Source organism: Polyodon spathula, chromosome 2 (assembly GCF_017654505.1).
Source record: "Polyodon spathula isolate WHYD16114869_AA chromosome 2, ASM1765450v1, whole genome shotgun sequence".
NCBI classification, from domain to species: Eukaryota; Metazoa; Chordata; class Actinopteri; order Acipenseriformes; family Polyodontidae; genus Polyodon; species Polyodon spathula.
This window is the reverse complement of record NC_054535.1, coordinates 33,850,446-33,876,939: the sequence shown is the minus strand read 5'-3', so window position 1 is coordinate 33,876,939 and position 26,494 is coordinate 33,850,446. Positions and strand designations below refer to the sequence as shown.

Sequence of the window (26,494 nt, the reverse complement as noted above, 5' to 3'; positions counted from 1 at the left end):
AATCTAGGGATGTGCAAAACTAAAACCAACGCAACAGAAGCTAGTGTTACATTGGACTTCATCTGAGTACAAGACCTAGCTATTGCACATTTAAAAGACAAGCATACTGCACCATTAGTATTTGCATACTAGGATTCTGAATTTTCTAAAGAACTCACTGTTTATAGTTTGGTATTATAAATTGTTTCCTGGTCAATTTAGAATTGTCCATTCGGGATTAAAAAAGACTGAACAATGATTTGGAGTTTGAAGCTTTGAGAGTGCTTATTTGCTATTGTCTGTGAGTAATATATGGGAAAAGTTAGTTTGTATGGTTGCATGTTTTTCCCTAAACATAACAGCAAGTCCCTGAAAGGGAAGGTAACCTTCCATAATAAAGGTTTAGAGTTGTGCATATCCCTTCTGCAGTTTTAAACATTTATTAAAGGGAGTACTGGCTAACATGCTACACCATTTTCATTCATTTTATTTGTTCCCATTTTAATCTATTTATTATTGCCACTGAAGTTTTTAGTTGACAAGTTGGGTCATCTCCACATTTCCCTTTGTGTGGAAGTGTGAAACACAATGAGTTTGGGAGGCCCCTCTGCAATGTACTGGAGTAAGATTTTTTTTAGTTTTTTTTTTTTTTTTTTTTTTTTTTTTTTTAACAGCATAGGGGTACTGCATCTTCCTTCAGAAAAGAGAAAAACTATATTCATAATGTTTCAACAGACAACTTCCTCTCAATGGAATAAAAGTGGACACACCACAAGTCAACGCTTTTTAAATAATTCCAAAATGCACCATGTTAAAACTTCAACAACCAAGAGAAAAAAAATATATAATAACAGAAGTAGGAAAAAACAGTTTTTAAAGCTGCAGTGACCCACAATCTAGGGCAATTTACACCAAAACAGAAACCCTTATTGTCTGTTACTGCATTATCCTATAGTTCAGCTGTCTAGCTTTATTTAACCAGACCTTTATAACGGGCTACTACTTGCAGCAGTAGGAAGTTATACGTTACATCTTCAAGTTCTGTTTTATCTCAGATAGTAATTGGGCCCTTAGGAAATCCACCACACCTTTAAACTGATAACAAGTACTCCTCTTAGAAACGGCTACTGCACCTTGATGCAATATTGCTGAAGAATATACGGGGTATTTTCTTTATGTATGTATTTATTTATCTATTTTTGCCTGAGAAATGTGCATACACCCATGTAACTCTGCAACTACGTTTACATAGTAATGTGGCTCCGTTCTAATTTAGCGTATACCCGTTCCTTCAAGACTAAGCCGCAGGGCTCATCCCAGGTGCTCACTTTGGAGGAGATTTCAAACTTATTTCGTAAGCCTCCCATCATAGACAAGCTCATAAAATCCGACCAATAACCATATCCATTCCCTCTAGTTGTGTTTTCGGATATAAATGAGTTATGCTGGGTCTGGCTCGAAGCCTATTTGTTAAAGTTACTTTGAAATGTAACCACGGATCAAAAATTGTAAAAAAGTAACCATAATATTTATAAACTACCCAAAGAAATGTTGGTTAATTTAAAGAATAGCCAGTTAATTTAGAAAGTTATGTAAATTTATAAAGAATGTCAAGGCACATTAGATTAGATTAAATTAGATTAAATTATGTTTCTGCTTGTAGCAAAGTTTGATTTCTCTCAAAATGGTAATACGATACTGTAATGTATATGAGAACATGAAACAATCTCAGACAGCCGTGCAGCCTACTGTAGCAGCTATCAAAGGGCTCTATCGTATTCCAGATAATTAAAAGAAAACTAAACTGGGAAAAATACAAGTATACTGAAAAACAAAACCCTGCTTTGGGCATTCATTTATACACTACCAGCCAACATCATTCCTATATAATGCGTATTACTATTATTAATTGACCAATTTTATAAAGTAAGTGTAACAGACAGTATACAACAGTTTTCATTCAAAAGGATGAATGTACGAAGTATCAAAATGATTCATATACCCTTTAAGTACCAACTGTATATATAGCACACGTGGTGATAACCAAAACCTAGGGATATTTGTTTTACAATTGGAGCAAGTTCGTCTAACAACCTCAAAGAACCAGCCTCAGCCAGCATAAGATACTTGGTTATGCTGCACCTGTTTCAGTTGCCTTGTTCTGAGAGCATCCAAACCTAAACATACCCCCTGGACAACAGTATTCATGTTTTGCTCTGCATGCTCATAATGGCGTACAATAACTTTTCTAACATGGTATTCTTACAATAACATTGACCTGTAGTTTTCACTTCCATTATTAAAAAGGAATTATGAAGTATGCATAACAGAAAGTGTAATTATAACATCATTGTTTTTCATTTAAGCATGCCTTACCTACATATCACAGTTGAAAATTGGGCGCATTACTTTCCTCTGTGATAGGGCCCACATAAACCCCTTCCCAGGAATTCTCTAAAACAGTCCAAAACAGACACCGCAGGAGGTACTGTTGGGCTCTGATGTCCTCAGAACAAACTGTTTGCCACCTTTAGTAGCTGCTTTTGAAACAATCACTGTAAAACCTTGCATGTTAACCCTTCCACACTTAAAAGTTGCCACCCCAGCTAAAGTAAGGATTTGATCACATCGTATATAAGTCTTAAGGACTGTTTTTTAAGCCCATTTAATTAAGTAAATCAAGTTTTCAGTCTATTAAAACTGTTTCAACTGTTTAAGAGAGGGTTTGAAGTTTACACTCAGTTTTCAAAGCATTGTTTAACCTAAAACCTTTTCAAAACTCACACTTCGAGTCAGATTCACAAAACAATTACCCCAGTGCTGTAAGTTACATTGCTTTTTATTCTTTGAAAGAAAACAAAATCTTGATTTGATAACACTAGCATTGTTTTCACCTTTTACACAAAACGATGCATAGCACTGAAGTAAATGCTTTGTGTCATTTAGCTAAATGTTTTATTGTGGTAAAATCTTAGTGGTCAATTAGTGGGTTGAATTAGTTGACCATTTTGGTGGAGTCAATAAGGGGGGAAGAGTTCAAGATAAAACCAGAAGTAACCTTAGCTGGCTGATTAGATAAAACATATTTTAGGTAATCCTCTGTGTGGTGTGCAACTGCACATCCATGCAGTTATCTCATGGGGTTATATTTTCAAAGCGTTTCCTCAAGACTTTAATTAACTCCTATGTTTTCAATAATGACAAAGTTATGGTAATGTTACACAACAAGAAACACATATCTTTCAAAAAGTGCCTAGTTTATTTTAAAACTATCAAGTGCGTTTCTTCTTTCAGAAAATCTGTCAATTAATAGAGGAGAAAACATTTGGAAAATATGCCCCTGTATCCATTGTTAAGTAGGATTGGTTTGGAGGAACATCAGGTGTGAGCTACCAGGGCAGGACAGGAATTGCTAGACTGAGCAGCAGAATGGAGCTGGCAGCAGCCCTGTCACTCAGCAGAGAAGGTAATGGTTCAATTAGGGTCGAAATAACAGGTATTTTACAGCGTCAGAGGCAGTTTTCTGCAGTCATGCATGTTGCGAGGGTAGTGCACATAACAAATGAGTCAGGTAATTACTGTGATAGAACAAAAGAATAACTGGTTCTAAATTACAGCATTGAGGAATATCTAAGTTGACTAACTGTACACTGATTATTATTATTATTATTATTATTATTATTATTATTATTATTATTATTATTATTATTATTATTAACAACATCATCTGAGTAAACTCTTTCCTCACAACCAGCTCAATATAAATACAGAGAAATACACCTGCAAATCTAAATGACAATTACATTATTTTAAACATTTTAGGTATTAATGCATCTACAGTGAACTGGGTTATAATGCAGCATGGTCGTGGCTCCCATTCCACTAGCACTGGCATACTCGTTATAAGGCAGAACACATATAGCATGGTTTTTTAACTGTGGCTCCTGTATATAACTCCATAAAACGGGAGCACTGTACTAACTCATCTCTATCTGTAATTATAAGGGCAGCTATTTAAAAAAAAATAAAAAATCAAGATGACCTACTGTACTACGCTGCTGACACTGTCGAGAGTGTAACACAGTATACAGTATAAAAATGTTGTTTTTTATAAATATTTCATTATTTGTGGGTCGGCTTCAGTGAGCTTGCTACTACTTATTTTAAGAATTTTCCAAAGCATATTTAAAATGCATATTTGGGTCTATTAAATAGATTGATATTATAAATTGGTGGGTCTAAATACCTGGGCACTTCAATGCAAGATTAGATTAGAGATCACCTATTTCTACACTTTTAACTGTCAAAGCAACCACCACACATGTGGACTACCCTGCATGCACAACTACAGGAGCTGAAGAAGTATTGAGGTTTTGAGTGATCTGTCTATTCCACTACTCACCTGCAGGTCCTGGTGGACCACACCCATCTGATGGCAGTGTAGCACAGACGCCAGGATCTGCTAAATGCAATGACTGCATGCAAACACCAGGGGGCGTGTGTTAGTTCCAAGCTGACACTCACTGTCTGTGTAACCTCATTGAGACAGAGTTAAACATGACACATAGCAATCAACTGTGGATTCTGGCAGCCAAAGAAACACACATTATTATTCCAATAGAGAAGCGGTAACCCCAGCTGGAATATTTTTATATGTTCTTTTAAGCAAGTTTGTTTTAGTTTTTTCATGGTTCTTTGCATGAAGATGAACCAGCAGCATTACAATGGAAATGTATATTAACAAAGACTACACACTGTTAAAGCAAATTTAAAAATGCAGTACTAGCATTGACTGCACTAGTACTCGGTAATTCAAATGTGCAATTCATTATTTGAGTAAATCATCATTGGCGAAAGAACCATGTTGTAATTACCATTCATAACAGACTGAAAATACTATACTGACTATACTATACTTTTTTCTTTGCGTAATTGTCAATGCAGCATCAAGGGTCCTTTTGCAATCTATTGAAGTAATGTGTGATCAGCTGGTATGCTATAGTATCACAACCCAGGAGTCTCAAAACAGAAGTGGTGTTTAATCCACAGACTGCGGTGCATCTGACCCAGAGGCGCTGCTGCTTAAACCCTTCAGCTTTAATTGTGGTATGTCTTCAAACCAATGTATGTCGCCTCTGTGAGTCTTTATGCACTGCAACCTTGTGTACTAGCAAACTGGTAAAAGGCAGCATGCAAATTTGCTTTGCTAAGGGAAAGGAAAACTTGTGATTTGACTCTTTCCCCACTCCCATCCAACTTCTGTAAGTTAGATTTTGTATTAGTGGTGGTTTTAATGGGTGTGTATGGAATTCATTGGCACTATATACTGACCTTCAAGTCTCTGTGCACTATGCCATTTTGGTGACAGTGATTTACACTTTCTAGAATCTGCTGTATACAATGACTGTAAAGATACAAGGGCAGAATGGAAGGGAGAGCATTTTAAACACCATCACAATAAATACATAGAAATTTAGAATGTTTTCACTAGTATCAAATTTGATACTTAAAAAAAAAAAAAAAAAAAAAAAAAAAACACGAGCCAATCAAGACATCATTGCTAGCTGACGTTAAACAATACAAGCACTTGACAGTGATCAATAGAATATGGTTTAACAAAACATCACTTTGAAACAGGTACTACGTTTATATTTTACAAGTATACAACCACTTTAATAAGATTATAGCTTACTCACTGACCATTTCTAAGTTATAGTTTTACTTTGCACAAATTATTATAAATAAGTGTCACTTAGATTAAAAAAAAAAAAAAACTAACATGCTTGTTTTAGCAATAAATAACAGATGTAAAAAGTAAAGGTTCTAAATAACAATTAGTTATTTTATTGGCTCAAAAAGCAAAAAAAGAGGAAAACAGAAAGAGAAAAGAAGCGGTTAATCAGAAACAGGATGAAACAGCAATAGAAAATATTCAGACAGACACCTGTCTCGTCACAGGGTTCTGAAGCAGAAATCCGACAAACAACAAGTTCAATTCATTGCTTAAGCAGTAGAAACTAAAAGGTCCACTAGGAGAAACATAAAAAAAAAAAACCCCAAAACATCTGAAAACATTAAAAAAAAAAAAATGCCAGAGATCCATCATGCTTCATGTTAAGACACAGAAAGGCTCCAATAAGCTTTCAGCCATTGACAAACACTCAAGATTAAAGAGACAAGCAGATAACAATCTAAATTAGGTTTTATTAGAGTCTAATAGGTGCTGATCCAATACACACAATTGCACATGTGAGTAAGCATGGCTTATTAAATCATGATGGGCAAAATGAGTACCTATGCTTGGTGTGTGTGTGTGTGTGTGTGTGTGTGTGTGTGTGTGTGTGTGTTACTGACTGGAACAGTGTAAAGTATTGAGCACATGTTCTTAGCATGTCTTTAAGGAACACATAATAGTAGGAATCTGGTAGCAGAAACTAGAATTTAAGTTTTACTTGTTTTATGTTTTAGTGGTCTACAGTGTATTGCAGGTTTAAAACCAGACATGTATTTGTTTTCCTTACGTTATTTACAATTGCAAAGATTATTTATTTATTTTTATATTTTTATTTTACTTGAAAGGCCAAACTTGTTTTAATTGTGATGGTGGCAAGTATGTCACACACTTACCTGGCATCTGCCTCACTGTAGTATTCTCTAGCTACAATATCTTCAAATAATTCCCCTCCGGTAACTCTGCAATAGATAACAAATGTTTCAGTAACATACATCTCCCACCATGGCCATGAATTCAAAATGAGTTATCGGTATGAAGATCAAGACATATATCAACAATATGTACAGAAACTTATAGAACAAGAAAATACTGTTAATACGAAGTTTCATGACAATTGTAGAAGCGTAGCTCCAGACTCATGCACCACTATATGTGAGACATACAGATGGACGGCTGTACAGACTGATAGACACTCCCATATATCTCCCAAATCTAATATCAAGTTTAATGACAATTAGATAAGTGGTCCTCTAGATACATATGGAAAAAATGTTGTGTCACAATTATACATACGTATGACTGACTCCACTATACCCCATTTTGCAGGGGATGGCCAATACGATATGCTAAATTGGACTTAATAACGTGCAGTAAATTTTAGGTCATTAAAAAAAAATAAAAATCACAAGTAAGCCTGTCTGTAGAGTGTATCTTTAGTATAGTTTAAAAGCCTGTATTGCTGGTAACCTGTGGATTTCTCCTGTCTTGCATTTAAAACTAGAATGCTAGAAGTATTCTTTAAATTATGGAGGTCTTCAAAGCTGGCACTGAATTTCACTTTCATTTAACACAAAAGCCATTTCTTGGTTCTGAAAAATATTTCTCTAATTCCTCAGGTTTGCCACGAAATCCCAAATCAAGTTGATGCTTCAATCCTAAAACATTTTCAGAAGCATCATAGCTAACATTGACAATACATCCATTTACTGTAGGCATAAAACCGCACCATACTGGGCTTATAAGATAATTAGTCACTATGTTTTCATTAACCCACAAAAGGGTTCTCATTATACACATATAAAACACATTTCTTTAAGAAATAAGTACTGTTTACTTTAAAAACAATGTTAAGTGAATGCATATGCAGGAAGGTAGAAAAGACCTGCACAATAACAAAAAATGTTTTTTTTTTTAGTTGGCATATTTAGTTCAGAACACTACAACATCACCCGTTTACTAAAAATATATTTACATATTATATTATATATACTTACATCCATGGCTTTGCTCTGCCCCTTTTTATATGTGCAGGGCTTTTCTACCTCCCTGCTACAGAGGGTGTAACAGGAGACTTGCTACACGAATGAATGACTGATTGAAAATGATGATGACTTGGATGCATGTTCACTGCTTGACTGACAGGAGAACGAGACTATAAGTTTAGGATTGACACGCCCCTTTGGCACGCAAGTTTTATTTACAAATATAGTACAGATAGGAACCCCATGTGACGCTACCAGCAATGGTATGTATGTATGTATGTATGTATGTATGTATGTATGTATGTATTATTATTATTATTATTATTATTATTATTATTATTATTATTATTATTATTATTATTATTATTATATTATGTGTTTGTGTGCGGACGAACGAAAGCCGTCTGTAATTGTTACTTATTGTTTTAGACCGGCGAACAAGTCGGTCTCAAAATGTAGCTGGCGTGGATAGGGTTGAGTCCTCATCCTGAGTAGCTCATGAGAATGAGACTGGAGCCCTAATAAGGTAATTGTTTAACAGGTAATTAAGGCTCCAGCCACAGTATAAAAGACCCACTCTGGGCTCAGAGTGGCAGAGAACTTAAGAGAGTGAGAGTGAATGCTACCAACCAGCAAACAAGGTACTCATTAATTATAAAAGTGTATTTATAGCTTGTGTTTGTTTTACATTGGCCAGAGTCATTTTCTTTGTGCATTTTGTTTAAACAGTTCGCTTATTTTTGTTTAATAAAAAGCTGAGTGCTGCTGTGTTCAGTTTAGCCCGTACATTGTATTGTTTTGGTTTCATTTCCTGTTCTGATGGTACCACTCACGCCATCTGTGACAGCATACATACTGTATATCTTTTTGCAGTGAAAAATGATAATGTCAGTAATTATTTAAGACTCCTTATACATTATTAAAATGATTCATCTAACTTCTTTCAGCAAGTCAAATTATGTAAATTGTATTGTAAATGGATCATTTTGCTTCAATAAAATAGAGGTCCCAACTAGCTAACCAACTAAAAAGTACTACTGCTTAGAGTGTTGTGTATTGTATGTGTCAGAGTGTTGGGTAGTGTATGTGTTAGAGTGTTAGGTATTGTATGTGCTAGAGTGTTGGGTATTGTATGTGTTGGAGTGTTGGGTATTGTATGTGTTGGAGTGTTGGGTATTGTATGTGTCAGTGTTGGGTATTGTATGTGTCAGAGTGTTGGGTATTGTATGTGTCAGAGTGTTGGGTATTGTATGTGTCGCAATGTTGGGTATTGTATGTGCTAGAGTGTTGGGTATTGTATGTGTCAGAGTGTTGGGTAGTGTATGTGCTAGAGTGTTGGGTATTGTATGTGTTGGAGTGTTGGGTATTGTATGTGTTGGAGTGTTGGGTATTGTATGTGTCAGTGTTGGGTATTGTATGTGTCAGAGTGTTGGGTATTGTATGTGTCAGAGTGTTGGGTATTGTATGTGTCGCAATGTTGGGTATTGTATGTGCTAGAGTGTTGGGTATTGTATATGCTAGAGTGTTGGGTATTGTATGTGTTGGAGTGTTGGGTATTGTATGTATCATTGTATGTATCAGAGTGTTGGGTATTGTATGTGTCAATGTTGGGTATTGTATGTGCTAGGGTGTTGGGTATTGTTTGTATCACTGTATGTATCAGAGCGTTGGGTAGTGTATGGCTTTAGTTTTCATTATTTTTTTATTCGCTTGCTATCGTTATTCGCATTCGATGTGCCTAACATTCTAAGTTAACCCTTAATTACAGTTCGCTGTGCAGAGCTTATCTGCACCGGAAATCTCTTGTGTGGTGTCAGTGAGAACTTGTTACTTCACCACAAATTAAAATAGAGCCTAAAATGTAAACTTCAGTATAATTAAATTATGTTCTTAATGTCAGTGTGATGACATAGGATAATTTAGTGTCAATTTAAAATAGCATTGTATTATTTTTGCAATTGTATAGCAATGTGTACAATGCAACAGCACAGTTTATTTTGTGTTACAGGTAGCCATAGGTTGAAGTAAAAAGAAAGCACGCTCGGTATTTATTTCATTTTACTACTGCACTGTATACTGTATAGACTGATATTTTTAATAAGATAATGTGTACAGAGAAAACATGAATGTTATTCTAGGGTAATGAATTGTACATTTAAAATATATTGAGCACTATAAATATGTGTGCCGTTATTTCGGGAAGCATGTCTGTCTCCAGACGTCTGGTTAAGCCAGGGGTTAGTGTATATGATATTACTGTTAACCCCTGCATTGTTTCAGGTAGAATACACAGCATGTAAAAAAAAAATATCTGATTAATGTAAATACCACAGACAAATAAACCTTAAGAAACAAAATAAGACTTGAATCACCTGCGGATTCTGGTACGTGGACTTCTATGAACCTGAAATATTTCTTCATAATTGACAACTATTTTATTGTTACATGTCTTCATGCATTAAATATTTACTGTATCAGCAGGCAAGGAGCCAGTAAGACTTCAAATAGTAAGTGTGGGGTGAATTTATGCAACACATTGGGGTCATTAAACAACTACTTCAAACCATTTGCTTTCAAACTCAAATTCAACTCAAACAAGCTAAACTAGGGAATACATGAACGCTTACAGCAGGGGGCAAGACTCAGATTTTCTACACTACCAATAATCCAATAGTAATGTACTTTTTCATATTCATTTATGATGCTTGATCCATTGCATGTGCTTTTAGCACAATAATAGCATTACTATGGCAATCTAGCAAACAAAAAAGGTTCTCAAGGGCCATGGGCCTTTACAATAGAATCCACTTGTGGTCATGCACGTGCTATATTTTTATGAGGCTGTGTGACATGCTGGCTTCAGTGGTGATGTCAGACCAGAAGAAAACACACAGCACTGCAAGTGATATGGTGAATGAGCGTGCTTGCTTCGGTTTATTGCAAAACAAATAAAAGATTTAAACAAAAACAGCACATGGCACTTGATGCCAAAATAAACAGACAAACAAAACAGACTAACACTTAAATAGTGGACTAACAGACAAACAAACATGGCGAGTCAAAACAGCTATTTACTTTAGTTTTTAAGTCTCTCCTCTCCACACCCGTTCTCCACTCACCGAATACACAACCCTGAGTGAGTGAAAACATGCCTCTTTTATGCAGCTGTACCGAGATTTGACTGCTAATCAATCATTCAATTGGAGTCTCGGTACAACTGCACATGAATTAAGTTAGCGCAATTTCCCGTGCTCACATATTATTACATTTTACCTGCACGTGAAGTGCTATGCAGTCCTCGTGCCTAAATACAAATATACATTTTAAATCACTCGTGCTACACAGACCCATCTATATCCCATGTACCAATGACTATACACCAACATTAACACACTACATACAACATAAACACAAATAAATAACACAGAGGTGGGGCACTTTGCCACAAGCTGGTATAAGTTTTATAGAATAGTTGTATTTCGACCAAAGATATTGGTAAACTGATACACTTAGATGAGATGTGCAGTTTGCACAAGTTTGAATTGGGACTTCCAGCCACAGTTAGGATTCTGGGCTGGCAGAAATCTGTATCCATTCAGAAATATTTATATCTACATGGTGACGTTCTTTGACCTTTGTTTAGCATATGATTGCACTTAGGATAGTACATTGCAAATTAATCCAGTGAGTGTATGTACACAATTTGTCTAGTTAATATAGTTGAAGGGAAGTTTTCCCATTACAAGTTTTATTAAGACGCACCGGTTACCTATGAATTACTGATACAGTAAAACATGGAATGGATCAAACTGCTACATAATGGGAGTCTTTTTTCCACCCCTGGAGCTGGTAATCTAATTGGCTGAAATTTCTATTAATTTATAAAACACATTTTACCAGAATTGATCACATTAAGAGTTAGTTTACTAATAGAAGGGAGGGTATAACAGTCAACAATTTACTTTACACTTTTGGTTTAAATTCCAAACTCTTTTGAGAAATTAAAAGCATTTGACAGTAGGGTGCTTTTCTTGATCTAAAACATTTTACAATCTTATATTTCAGCAACTGATTTTGTGTCCTGTTTTATTAGAACAATCTGAATCGGTATTATTCAGGGGGCTAAATCTCATGGTAAAGTAGAGCAGAATAAAAAGCAAGCATGGATTAAATATTCTTAATTAGGAATACCATACGCCAGATTTAGAGTTACTGCAAGTTTCCTTGTTCAATTAATCGTACACTGGAAATGCAAATAATGCTAGACACATTAAATGCTGCTGCACTCAGTGTGTGGATACTGCTGGGATCATTTAAAGTACATTTAAATGGTTTTAATAAAAGAAAGGAGTTGATTAGTGTTTGTTAAGGGACAGAAGACTTAAGTAGCAACACTTAAAATATGTATATTTTTTGTTGTAGTTTTAAACAAGCACAACTAGACATGTGTGTTTTTGTGTACAAGTTAACCACTGGTTTCTTTTTTGTCACAAAAACATTACACTGTGGAATAACTTGTATGTTAATGAAATTCAGTCAAGCTCAGCCAATGAGGTTTTGATAATATTAAATAGTAAGCGGTTCTTTGTTGTTTCTGTAATATGTGTGGAAAGTTTGGGAGGGCAGTTGCCAATATATAGCCTGAAATGTAATAATTTACAGTATCAGTACCATACAAAACAAATTAACCAAAAGCTAAAATTGAAAATAAATGCCTCATAATGGGTCATTATTGTAATGAAAAAAGGTTAGTGGAAAGAAAAACTCAACTTGTGACATAACATGTATTATGTATATGCTGCATCCAAGCTGTGACTTTGATAGATAACTAAAAGGAGTCAGTAAACAGTGAAAAATGGTCAGACAACTTTAACCCAAATGAAACACCTTGCAGATGCCACGCTGAATCAGTGTAGTTCTGCATCTTTTTGACAGCTTTCTGGAAGGTAGTTCTACCCCGCACCCCCACCTCACTGTATAGAATGCCAAGATGAATCCCTTTGCAGTCAACATCTGGAAACTGAGTACACTCAGTGCAATTTGCAGGTCACATAGGTTTTCAAACTACTGGATCACAGAGGGATGACACACAGAAGCCACAGTGCCAAAGTGTTGCCATGCTTGCCAAAAAGCATTGCTTCCATAAGCAGTTTTATACAGGTGTTTTCTAAATTAAATCTCTCTCTCTCTCTGGGGTGAAGTGCCTGAATTGCAGTAAAGTTGTTTTATGAAGCAGTATTTTCCAAGAAACATTTTAATGTAAAAACAACATATGTGAATTTGCATTTTTATGACTAGAACAGATTGTACCACCCCAGCAGAATAGGACATGCTGGTGTGGAAAACTGGATAACAGTTGTGCAAGCAGGACCTTGAAGGCAGAAAATAAGGGATGAAAGCCCATACTGCACACACAAGAATGTCTATGGAAATAAATACAAACATGTTTACTTACAAATCAAAGACTAGGTAATGGCACCCTTCTTCTGATATGCTGTCATAGAGCCTCACTGTGGAAAGAGATATACTGATTAAAAACAGCACAGTCACCTACAACCAACCCAACCCACCAAATATAAGCATTTTCTTCTTTTAACAAGAAAACATTTTAAATATCATGAATCATAATATGGTTTTGTCAGGCAATTAATTTGGATATGCAAAAATGCACCTTTTTAATATACACTTCTAATTGTGTTTTATCTTTTACAATGCGCAGTGCCATCAGGGGGCCACACAATGTAATTACAACAAATACCTTAAGGGTAATGAAATCAAATTTGACATTCTGTGGTCTACTCAACTGTATAAATGATTAACAAGGACTCAGAGGTTATGAAAATCAAAAATCCAACACTATATATTAGTCTCTTTTTGTCAGCAAAGAATAAAAAAGGTGATTTAAATGATTTAAGTGATGACAGAATTCCAATTTACAACTGTCTATATTAATTGAATAGACCCTTGTATTTGCAAAGTGATTTACTGTCTTTACTACACTTACTTGAATGGACATTTGTTACCCAGCATTTTTAAGATCCATTATACTAAAGTACTGTACATTTAACGCAGGGGTTTGAACACAGATATTTTGTAACTTAGCACAGCACAATGCCCCAAAATTTCAGATCACCCACATAAAATACTGGGAACTGAATCACCAAGCAAGTTGCAACTGAGATAACCACTCATACAACTCCAAACAGATAACTTGTGCAGCCATCAAAAGAATACAGGCTTTTACCAACACAGGCTTTCAATACTACGTTTAACCCAGAGATCTGTTAAGTCATGTTAGTCTGCATGCGGTTTGCAGTGCAAATGTAGACCTGAAGTGTAAGAGATGTGTCTGCTCTTATACTGGTAAATAGTATAACAACTGAACTAGAGTTTCAATCCAATCAATAATCCAATCGCACAATATTAAAAGAAACCAGGTGGGAATGAAGGCAGCAGGCTTGACATGGCTGTCAGTGCCCTTTGCTCAGCGGAGGGATGTCTAAACAGAACAATGACAAGTAATCTTACTATTAATAAATTAGCTCAGAGAAGGGGTGTAGGCTTTTGTCTAAACCAATACAGAATCACCCATCTTTGTTAAAGTTGCTTACATAGCTGATTCAAATAAAGGAGGTTGTTTATTTAAATTAACTGCCATTAGTTTATTGTTGGTTTGAATGAGATTAGTTTGAATGCTTTTGGCTTTTGTTATAGAGCTAGGTGATATTATACTATACTGTAGTACACAAAGACACATTAGTAGACATTTCTCTAGCACATTCGCTTGCAGTGTCACAATGTAGAAAGCACTCAGTTTAAAACTCCAAACAACTGTATTACGTTTTAACTCAGGAATCTAAAGTGTTCCTTAATGTTTGGATTTAATTTCTAGTAAAAATACATGATGCATTTATTAACAGGTGGTGCAAGTTCTTCACAACATTATGCATGAGTACCAGGGGCATCATTTGCTATTGGACAAGAGGAGCAATTGCCCACCCCCCGCCCCCACGGCCGCCCACACTCGTTAGGAGCCCATAACAACCTAAATATGTTTTAAGTATAGCCTACGCATCACGATACATTGCATTTGAAAACGATCGAGTGCAAATAACCAGTCAGCTTCCAGATCTAGCGGGCTTCTATTTTGGATAGACGCCCGCTGGAACGTTGAAGTGCTTAACTGTGAATTACATTTTAAATCAATGCGCGCATAATCTTAAAACATAAAAAGCTACATAAACATTGACACTTTTTGATGCTGGTCTAGAGACAAGGAAAGTCATGTCTGTGACAGGACACCATAATGAAGGCTCAATTCGCAGTTACTAGACAGCAAACCAACAGGAAAGACACGACTGATCAACAATTCTGTCATAAGCTGGATCCAAACAACATCCTGCCAAAAAATCAACAGCAAAACTACCAACCTTGTTTCAGTCCTTTCTGCACCAGCCAATTCACTCCCTTCCAGCTTGAAACTCCCCACCTCCAACAAGTTTCGAGTCTGACTCTATACTACACAGACTATTCAACAATCCTACAGTTAATTTATCTGGCAATGGTCATAATAATAATAAAAACTGTTTTCTCTATGTGTATGTCGTTTTTCTATTCTAATTATGTTAGGGACTATTTTCCTCAGTGGAAGGTTACCTGGTAAATCAGAAGTTCAAGGTAATATAGGTTTTAAATGTTTTTTTTTTTTTAAAAAAAAGAGAAAATAAAGAAATAAGTAATTTTTTAATAGCAATAGAGCCCTCTCAATGTGCGCTCTACTGTGTGGTAGATGACCTTGACTTTCATTAGCGCCCTCGCCTACGGCTTGGGACGCACAATTCCAGTCGTAGTCATCTACCACGCGGTAGCGCCCGCATTGACGGGCTGTATCGCTTAAATAGAAAATGTGTGTTTATATTGTAACTACTTTGGGAGGGCTGGTGGCCCCTTTAAGATCCTCGGAGGACCTCTGTGATGGACTGGTGGCTGGAGTGCTGATTGGGTGAGAGGCGAAGGCTACCAAGAGGTCTCCGCCAACCGGATACTCAGAAGCGAGGGGGGCGGGGCAGTATATAAGGGTTGCAGGCTCGTGATGAGGGGGAGAAGGAGATGACCACCATTATAACCGATACTCAAGGGTTTTATATCCACTGTTGTGATTGTGACTAGTAGTGTTTTGAACGTACAATAAAATACTGTTACAGGTGCGGGTGAGAGGCAGAGCGGGATAGTAAATATGCAGGAACAACTAGTGACTAAGAAAATGATGAAAAAACATTTCAGCTGCACTCAGAAACGTGATGTGTCAAAGAAAATTTATGTGTCAATCTCTTGTTTTTTACAATGGTTCCACAAATGGGGACCCACAAATCTGTTTGGCGCCAGGCCCACAAAAGGTTAATCCGGCCCTGTTCATAGTGGACCACCATCACAAGTTATAGTTTGTATTAAAGTCATTCAAAGTACTCCATTCAAACTAAATACTTCCTACATCGGGACATAAACACTTTCCTATCAGCTTGTTTTTCTTTGGCAATTTTAATTGTGTTTTTGTTTCGTCACCAGTCACGTACTGTGATTGTGATTAACATGTATTTCGGGAAGTTCAACAGTGCACAATTTCAAACCTGTTGACTAGCATTTTCTTTTTTTCTTACTGTCCTGCTTTATACAGTCTCAAAGTCACCTGCACTATTATAGCACTGCAGTTACAACGAAAGGAAGACTTGAAAAGTTTAGTACTCGACTTTATAACCAATAGCTGTTTGGTATGGATCCCAGGGGCGGGTTCAGTTTGAATGTGGCTCAGGAGTGTGGGAATACGAGGAAATTCATACTGTCGGCTACTGTGTTAACACTAAGTGAACAGCTGTGACGTTTTTGAGAGGTCAATCAAGTCTGAAAGCTTGCTAACATTCAAAATGACTAAGAGTATTGAGAATAAGAAGTTCAAACTTTTAATTAGAACAGTGGTTTTGTGTTTATTTATTTACTGTATGTGTTTATGTGACGGCGAACCGTCATGTGCTTTCTTTATTGTTTTTGTATTGTTTTGCAGCGTGGATGGGAAGCTCCATCCATATTAAAAACTTGTGCAGAAGGTGACCATCTCCCGAAGTGATTAATTTGTTGCTAATTGGGAGATGGTCACCTGTATAAACACCTGCAACTCTCTGCTGTATGGAAGAGGGCGAGAGGAGAGATTAATTTAAAACGAAAGTGAAACTTAAAGGAACCGTGAAGGTTACTGCCCAGCCGGACCTTGTGTATTTTGTGTTCGTGATTTGTTTTTGTTTATCTGTTTAATTTGTGCTCTTTGAGCAAGTTTATTTTTCTTTAAATATTTCATGTATTTTTGTTATTTAATAAACGGCACACGCTGCGTCTTTTTTGTAAACTGCAGCTACCTGGACTGTGTATGCTTCCTTCCCTTCTGGTCTGACATCACCGCAACGTCGTTTCCTGCCACACTCGTACTGAGAGCTGGATATTTCCCTGAGACCTGGAACCAAGGGATTATAACACCCATATATAAAAGTGGAGACAAATTTGACCCCAATAACTACCGGAGCATCTGTGTGAGCAGTAACCTGGGGAAGGTGTTCTGAAGTATCATTATCGACTGGATACTGGCCTTCCTTACCAAACACAGTGACCTGAGTAAGAGTCAGATTGGATTTCTACCAAAACACTGGACCTCTGATCATATTTACGCCCTACACACCCTAATAAATAAACAAAAAAATAAAAATAAACAAAAATAGAGAGAAAATATTTGCCTGCTTTATAGACTTTAAAAAGGCATTTGATTCAATTTGGCATTAAGGACGATTTGTTAAACTTCTTCAAAGTGGTGTAGGGGGTAAAGTCTATGACATCATAAAATCGATGTACTCAGAAAACAAGTGTGGTGTGAAAATTGGCAACAAAAGAACAGAATTCTTCACACAGGGGCATGGAGTGAGACGGGGCTGCAGTCCAACACTGTTCAACATCTATATCAACGAGCTGGCCACAGTGCTGGAGCAGTCTGCAGTCCCTGGCCTCACTCTACATGACACTGTAGTTAAATTCCTGCTCTATGCAGATGACCTGGTTCTGCTGTCATCCACAGAGCAGGGGCTGCATCAGCCTGGCACTGCTAGAGTAGTACTGTCAGACCTGGGCCCTGGCAGTAAATACGAATAAAACTAGTGTCATGATATTCCAGAAAAAAGCCTGATCTCAGGTAATTAAGTACCACTTCACTCTAGATAACACCACCCTCGAGCACACCAGCAGCTACACATACCTGGGTCTGACCATCAGTGCGTCAGGGAGCTTTAACCTGGCAGTGAATGCATTAAAGGAGAAGGCACGCTGGATTTTTTACGCCATAAAGAAGAGGCTCTATAATATAAATCCCCCCATCAAAATTTGGCTCAGTTTTTGAAAGTGTGATTCAACCAATTGCCCTCTATGGCAATGAAGTGTGGGGTCCAATCACCAACCAGGACTACACAAAATGGGACAAACACCATACAGAAACCATGCATGCAGAATTCTGCAAAAACATCATGAAATTACAAAGAAAAACACCAAACAATGCATGCAGGGCTGAATTAGGCATTTATCCATTGATTATTAATATCCAAAAAAGAGCATAAAAATACTGGATTCATCTAAAAAACAGTGACCCAAACTCACTCCATCACAAAGCCATGCAATACCAAGAGCTCAGCCCATAAAAGAGTCCCCTCAGCCAGTTAGTCCTGAAGCTCACAGAGCTGAGCAACACTGACATCAGCCAGCTTCAGGACAGCACTGCAAAAACAATTCCAATTAGTGTTAACCAAATTATAAAACACCTGAAACACTCCTAAACAGAAAATACACCCTGGCAGAATACCTGGTAACTGAGAAACCCAAAGCAGGGGCAGATCCTGACCAAATACAGGCTCAGTGACCACAACCTGGCCATTGAAAAAGGCCGACACAGGCAGATCTGGCTGGCCAGGGTTACTGTGAGAAAGGAGAGGACGAGACAGAGCTTCAGTTCCTAATGTACTGTGAAAAACATAAAAACATAAGGGACATTTTTTTCCCCATATTCGCCGATTTCGTCCCAGAATTCCCCAAAATGCACGACAGCCAGAAGCTGTCAATCCTGCTGGAGGAAGAAAAACACACAGCCAGACTGGCTGGTCAATATGTGGAGACCTGTCATAACCTGAGGAGCAAACCATGAACACTTCACACTAGAGAGGGAAAAGAGAGAGGGAGAGAGGGAGTGAGGGATTCTTTTTAACATACAAGGAAGGAGTGGGCTGTTTAATATAGAGATACTGTTATATATAATATATGATATATATATATATATATATTATATATATATATATATATATATATCAAACAGAAATACATAAATTTATGTATTTAGTTTAATAGTATTTAGTTGGTTATGCCATGTATGTGATTTGGCAACACAATCATTTCTATTTTCATGCCAATAAAGCCAATCTGAATTGAATTGAGAAAGAGAGAGAGAGAGAGAGAGAGAGAGAGAGAGAGAGAGAGAGAGAGAGAGAGAGAGAGAGAGAGAGGAGAGAGAATGAATTGAAATTACTTTAATATGCATGTTTTTGTTTTTAGCCTGTAAAGTTATGGAACAGCGTATAGCGCCTATAAATACATATTTGGGTCATGTGAGCCTATGTGAAATGTATATATGTGTACACAGTCTTTCTACATATTTGTAATGTTTTTTTTTTTTTTATTTAGTGGATAAGGTAAAATGTAACTTTTTTGGTTCTTGGTGCATCTAAATAAGTAAGCATTACTTGAACAAGATGTAATTTTGATACAAATGAATGAACCAGCTGCTTCAGGATCGTACATTTCATTTTAAATATTGCACAGTTAACGACGTAAATATCTAATATGTAGACAAACATTGCTTCCTTATATAGCTGTAGCCTTTAATTTGATCAAAATAATATAACTTTATTGGAATTGTTTATGTGGATAATGATATTGCTTCTGGCTGTCAAAGTAATAAACAGCAATGATCATTTTTATATGCACACATACATTTGTATTGGTGATGTGTATACATTTAAAATGTGTGATATACATTATTATTATAATAATATATATTATATATATAGATATATATATATAATATATACATTAATGCCAGTATATTATATATGTTAATTATGTTTAATGGCAATTTTACATTTGCAACAAACAATCTGTTAAGATTACACTGTTGCCCTGCAATTTTACAGATTTTCTTAACAATGTAGCCTACATACAAAAACAGTAAGAAGAATAATACAAAAAATAAAATATATATGTTTGCATTTGCATTTTGACGACTTCTTTTTTTTTCCCCATTTAGTTTGTTCTTATACAGTATTGCTAACACATTTCAACCAGAACCATTTTGTCTTGCGGATTACACCGTTTAAATGCTCATTATTTATTTAGTTAAAGCTCTTAAGAGCCACAGGAACTGATGCATGAAATGTGATCCGCTGGCTGGTGAAATTGAGGTCCACTTTAGAAAATAGGAGAGTATTTTTTTTAAATGGATTAACAGGTGAAAAAATCCAGTGGATTTTGCTGTTTCCACCAAAAATTAAACACCTTTCCAAAATTGAGCCCTATGTCTATAGGCTGACAAAAAACTCCAGCTTCTAGGATTTGAGACTCCAGTATGATATTTGTAGTTCCATATTACCAGGTTATATATAGAATAAGTATAATAGAATAACAGTATAATCGTAAATCTCGAAAAACTACTCACTTCTAAATCTTTTGTAGTCATTTTTGTATTACTTTAGTATAAATACATGTTAATTTGGATTCATATGTTGTTTTTTTCTGACTTTATGTGAACGAAAAGACACACATTTGCCCGTTTTCCCATTGGAAATAGTATATAATAGCCATTTTCTATACTTTTGAGGCATAAGCAATTAGGAAATAACACTTACTACCCAGGAACAAAAAAAATTAAAAAAAAATTGTTACACGGTGTAATCAATTATATTGAAGGGACATTACATTTACAAAAATAAAACAGGTTTTAGCGATACAAAACAAACAAAAAAAAAGATTAGATAAAAAGTAATGCACCAGATAGCTCCACCATAACAAACCTCAAAACTCAGTGGCTATGCGTAGCTCTTCAATAATACATTTTATAGATTGACCTTGTAGCTATTGCATGCATATGAACGTACTGTAGTCTTTTTCAGAAAACAATAAATACGCAGTTGTGAATTTTTCTGCAAATAGAATGCAAGCCCTGTGCAAAGTTTGAGATAAAACAAAAAAAATGTATCTCTTTTCAGAATATGTTGTCTATTTCCTTTTAAGCTTGTTAAGTTTTTTTTTTTTTTTTTTTTTTTTTTTTTTAATCTTTTGAAATGACATTATTCTGACAGGTGGTATTATTTGATAAGAAATCCAGCATTATCACTGCATTTCTAAACATAAGGGGGATTCAAATGAAAGCAGCTAAAGTACATATAACATTGCATGAGGAAACAAAATATGATTCAACAAACTCGAGAAATCCCAGCCAAGGTTTTAAAGCAACAATTCTTTAACTCTTTTTAGACTTGCTAAATTCCCTAATTACATCTTACACCTGAAAGGTTGGATTGATCAGAATGCTCTACTGTCTCAATCCTAATTTTGTATATAACAGATATAATGTATTGTATTAACTGAATTTCTAGGCGTTCTCCTTTTAAATATACTGTACACTAGTATCTTGCTAGTAAAACTACACAGTACACAGCCTATTTTATACACTTAGCATGCCGGCTTAAAACAGAATGGGAGCGTTATGCTACGAGGCGAACACTTTTTTCAACCTTGTATCTACACACTACCATTATCTGTTCATTCAGGGGAGCCATTTGCATACTATTGCTAGCATGGAATCTAATTTCCATGGACCAGCATATCAATTGTGTTCCCACAAAGTTTTCCCTTGTGATGGAAATGCTGAATAATGGCTACAGGTGAAACCAGTTTTAACCACAACACTAGAAAGTAATTTTTCTCTCCCCACTTATTTTCTAATTTCCAGGCAAAAAGACCACACTTTACCTCACATACTGCAGTGTCCTATGTGCATTACACATAGCAGGTAAACACAGGAAGTAATCTTTCTGTGCTGTGGAAAGATGCATTACATTGTAACCTGTTACTTATTTAAATTCTCTGCATTAAAATACACAGTGGTATAGGTTAGTCTTCATGGTCTTCATAGGTTAGTTAGTCTTCATGATAACACACTGATAATTAGAGTACAAAAGTTGTGTATTACTTATGTCATTTAAAGTAACTCACTCAGTCGCGCCCACAGTTTCTCATTCAAGTTCAGCACTGGTCTTTCTCCAGTGCCAAGGCTCATGCACCCCCTTATATAACCCCCTGTCATTCGTTGCCCCCGAAAACAGCAACACACATTCTCCCCACTCATTCACTCACTCACTCCCTCCCTCTTCCCATGCTAAGTAACGACGTGACCCGTTCCCTTCGCAATACATTTAAAAATCTTCACTAACATACAACTGAACAAGAACTGTTGAGTATTTACTTATTATATTTTTTCTTCGATTCATACAGTATTAAATGGCAGTGTTCACGTGATAGTGAAAAATAAATAAATACATATCAAGATATATAAATAAATAAATAAATAAATACATGTCTATGTATTTATTTAAATGTGTTCATTTATTTCAATATTTATTAATGTTTTACTTTCACCAAATATATAGGCTATCCTTCAACATAGCTAATTCTTGTTCCGAATTTATGTTCCTTTTTGTCCAGTGGGGACCACAAATAGCGTTACTCAACCAGTATCAAGAGGAACCTTACCTCCTTGCACCAATAGGGACCACAATGAGTGTTACACTGACAGGAAACCAATACTTTTCAGAGCTCTAGATCAGAATCTCAGAATGTAACAAAGTCCCAAGAATTCTCAGCTGGCTGACTTCATAATTAAAAATACTGCTTGCCTCAACTAATCGTGCAGCACTGACAGTAGTATAACACCACGATTGCATACTGAAGATTATAGCATCATCACCAAATCCCACACGTCAGACCTTTTTTATATTTATATAAAAATATATCTTTTTTTGTAGGCAAATATTCAATTTTAAAACAAATAAATCATTTAATATAAATGGTATACTGTAGATGTCATAATAAGTGCATTCCCTAGTATTTTACCATGTTGACAAAATAAGTTAATTGTCATTAAACTCGGATGTCCTGTAATAAACATATGCATGGATAAAACTCCCTGGGGTCTTCAAAAAGTGTTTTTTTTGTTTTTTATTTGTATGCAATGTGTGCGACTAGTCCGTTTGAAAAATATCAATAAATCGTTGAATATACAGTAGATGATAAAGACATCAAAATCGATGTGTTCCCTAGTATAGTTCCACTCGGATATCCTGTAACATACATATGCGTGGATAAAAGTGCCTGGGGTCTGCAAAAAAATGTTGGGAGAAAAAGGAGAAGGACATTCTTACCCTACTTTGTCGACTTATTTATCTTACTGTATGACAGGTTGTAGCAGGGCTGCACAAGAAAAGGGGGCAGGGCAAAGCCATGCTGAATTAAACTGTATTATTGGTTTATTTTAGAACGGAGTCCCCTCCGCCCCTGTGCAGTTTATTATTTTGTGTTTGTATTTTGTATTATTGTATGTATGTATGTATATGATGGCAAGAAGCCAGTTTTGTTTTGCAGCGTGGATGGGAAGCCCCATCCACGTAAAAACCTTGTGCAGAAGTTGACCATCTCCCCAGTTAATTGTGTAATTGTTGTTAATTGGGAGATGGTCACCTGTTTAAAAAGCTCTCACTGCTCAGAGCGGGTGTCTGGAGGAGCGAGTGAAAGCGAATACAAATAAGTAGGATCAGTGAAGGCTACTGCCCAGCCTGATCATAGTATTTTATGTTCATGATTTTGCTTTTGTACCTGTTTTATGTGGCTCAGTGAACCATGCTTGTCTGAATATCTATTTTATTTTTATTTAAATAAACACGACGCCACCGCGCCTTTGCACCACAGTATTTTTGCCTTTGCTTTTGTTCCTGCTTCTGGCCTGATGTCACCATTAAAGCCATCCCTGTCACACAGGCATTGACTTATTTTTTCTACACTTCACTTCACAAGAACTACAAATGAAAAGTGAAATGGTGCTTTTGGCTGATTTACTTTTGCTGTGCCAATACCCTGAAAACACGTAAACTATCCTTGCTGTATAGAGAGTCTGGCAGTTCTCGTGCTTCAGTTATAACTTGGTGCAGTGAACTACCATTCCTCTCAATAGATATTCAGCAGCAAGTTGCAATTAGCAGGTGTTATTTATGTAACACTATCTGATGCAGAGATTAAGGGGCATTTTTGTTTTTTGTGGAAGTAATAAGACCAAACTAAAGGCCTCAATTGTGATAATTTACATATGGAAGGTATTAGTTATTATATCTCAAAAAAGATTAAGTGTCCATTTAAGTTTTAATTAAGAATTTCAGAGTGTTCTTCTGGAACACAACATACTTATTTACCCTCTGTTTTCTGGCCATTGACTTCAATTCCTATTTTATTATTTAATGTAAATGCAGATTCGACCATATATATGTGTGTGTGTGTATATATATATATATATACACACACACACACACACACACACACACACACACACATATATATATAAAAGAAATCAGGCTTTAAAAAAAGGCTTTGTATCTTCATTATCGTCAACCTGAATAGCATCAATATGTTCCATTATCACTCATGGATTACAGTTAAGTGGCAGTTCTTTATGGAGACAGATGGACGAGAACACCATGTGCATCTTAATGTCGAAGATTCTTGTCTTGTGGCCAGCGGCTAGGTTAGGATGAGTTCTGTAATACTCACAGGGGAAATCTCAAATTTTGCTCATATCACAGTGATTGCAATGCCTCAATAATTGGAAGTCGTTGCTGGCTAGGGGACAGGGAATACCTTAACCCTAATCACACGATGTCCTCCTTTTCAAATTAACTGCACAGTCGTAAAAGCCTAATTTTCACTTCTTAAAGTGCTTACAATCTCAGGTTTTGGTACCATAGAATCCTCGAATAAACTTGTACTTAAATGGATACCTGTGGCAAAGTGTTTAACTGTGTGCAGGTGCTGAAGTGATTAATGAACAGACAGACAATGACTGTCCAGGTGCAATGGTGTTTATTTATATAATCCAATTGGTCTGATTACCCTGATACAGCAAATAATGTTAACTAGCAATACAGCAGTGTGTATTGCTTTGTTGTAATTGATTGCATAAGTATTCACCCCCTTGAGTCACTATTTGGTAGAGGCACCTTTGGCAGCAATTACAGCCATGAGTCTATTTGGATAAATCTCTACCAGCTTTGTACATCTGGACAGAGCAATTTTTGCCAATTCTTCTTTGCAAAATTGCTCAAGCTCCGTCAAGTTGGATGGGGACCTTAGGTGAACAGCAATTTTCAATTCTTTCCACATATTCTCAATTGGATTGAGGTCCGGGCTTTGACTGGGCCACTCCAGGACAGTGACCTTTTTGTTTTTAAGCCAATCCAGTGTGGCTTTCGCTGTATGTACGTATGTATGTTTTATGTCCTGCTGGAAGATGAATCTTCTCCCCAGTCCCAGGTCTCTTGCAGACTGCAGCAGGTTTTCCTCCAGGAGTTCTCTGTACTTTGCTGCATCCATTTTGCCCTCTATCTTCACAAGCTTTCCAGGCCCTGACACAGAGAAGCTTCTCCATAGCATGATGCTGCCACCACCATGCTTCACGATAGGGAAGGTGTTCTCAGGATGATGTGCAGTGTTAGGCTTGTGCCAAACACAGCGCTTAGCGTTGAGGCAAAAAATTTTGGTTCCGACTTCCGGGTCGATGATTTTATGTACGGGAGCTCCGCCCCCTTTCCAAATGACCAACTTCTGCCTAACCCTGAGAATGAATTGTCTGGCTATCCAGTCCAGGGCACTTTACACAGCGCCCTCAAAGGTCGGGAGGGAGATGTATCACCAAGAATAATTCTGTCTCTCTCACAATACCACTCACATTGTTGTGGTGTGATCAATCACTGGGGCTGCTTCTAAAAAGACTCAAATGAGTTTTGTTTAACTGATCTAAATGGTAACAGATCTCTAAATTGCTGTTGTTTACTTGATTAAAAAAGGAAACTTTGAGAAATGCATCATCTTTAACCATATATGCCAGTCTCAAGTGTATTTTTGTCTTAAATGTAATTAACATGCAAGATTTGGTCATAATTTAATATTTACTGTAAATGGTACAAGTACACCACCCACTCAATATATCGTAGGTGTCGAGGTCCAATACAAATCAGCTATATATCGAGGGGCGCCATATAACAAGAGACCCACAGGAAAACAAATAGGCTAATAACAAATACTGTACAACCACTCTCTCATTTTAATTGGGGGTGTCAGGGTCCAATCCTTTATGTAACCCGCTTTCTCATTTTTTGTATAAAACAGAGCAAACTGTTTTAATTCATACTGCGGAGGGCAATTCCATCTCATCAACTTAAGTCTCCAATTAATTTCATGAATCTGTCTCTCCTTTCTCAAATACCCAAACCGCTGTATTGAAAGAATCCATTCCAATTACATAGGAGGCTTGTTGCTAGGGAGCTGACGTCACTGCCCTGTGACTTTTGCTAGTGTATTGTTTAAAAAGCTGCTTCAGCAAGTAGACATTTAATTTGCTTTG

General features: G+C 36.4%; 1 protein-coding gene across 6 annotated transcripts in view; it reads right to left on the bottom strand.

Moving 5' to 3' along the window:
* LOC121295509 (calcium/calmodulin-dependent protein kinase type II subunit delta) overlaps nt 1-26,494 on the bottom strand; it is a 132,178-nt gene that overhangs the window by 38,250 nt on the left and 67,434 nt on the right. For all 6 annotated transcript variants that reach the window (XM_041220229.1, XM_041220240.1, XM_041220211.1 and 3 more), the window contains exons 4-6: nt 13,151-13,205; nt 6,607-6,672; nt 5,311-5,383 (exon numbers count right to left, since the gene is read on the bottom strand). In XM_041220229.1, the coding sequence (XP_041076163.1) occupies nt 5,311-5,383; nt 6,607-6,672; nt 13,151-13,205 (194 nt within the window). The remainder of the gene's footprint in view (nt 1-5,310; nt 5,384-6,606; nt 6,673-13,150; nt 13,206-26,494) is intronic.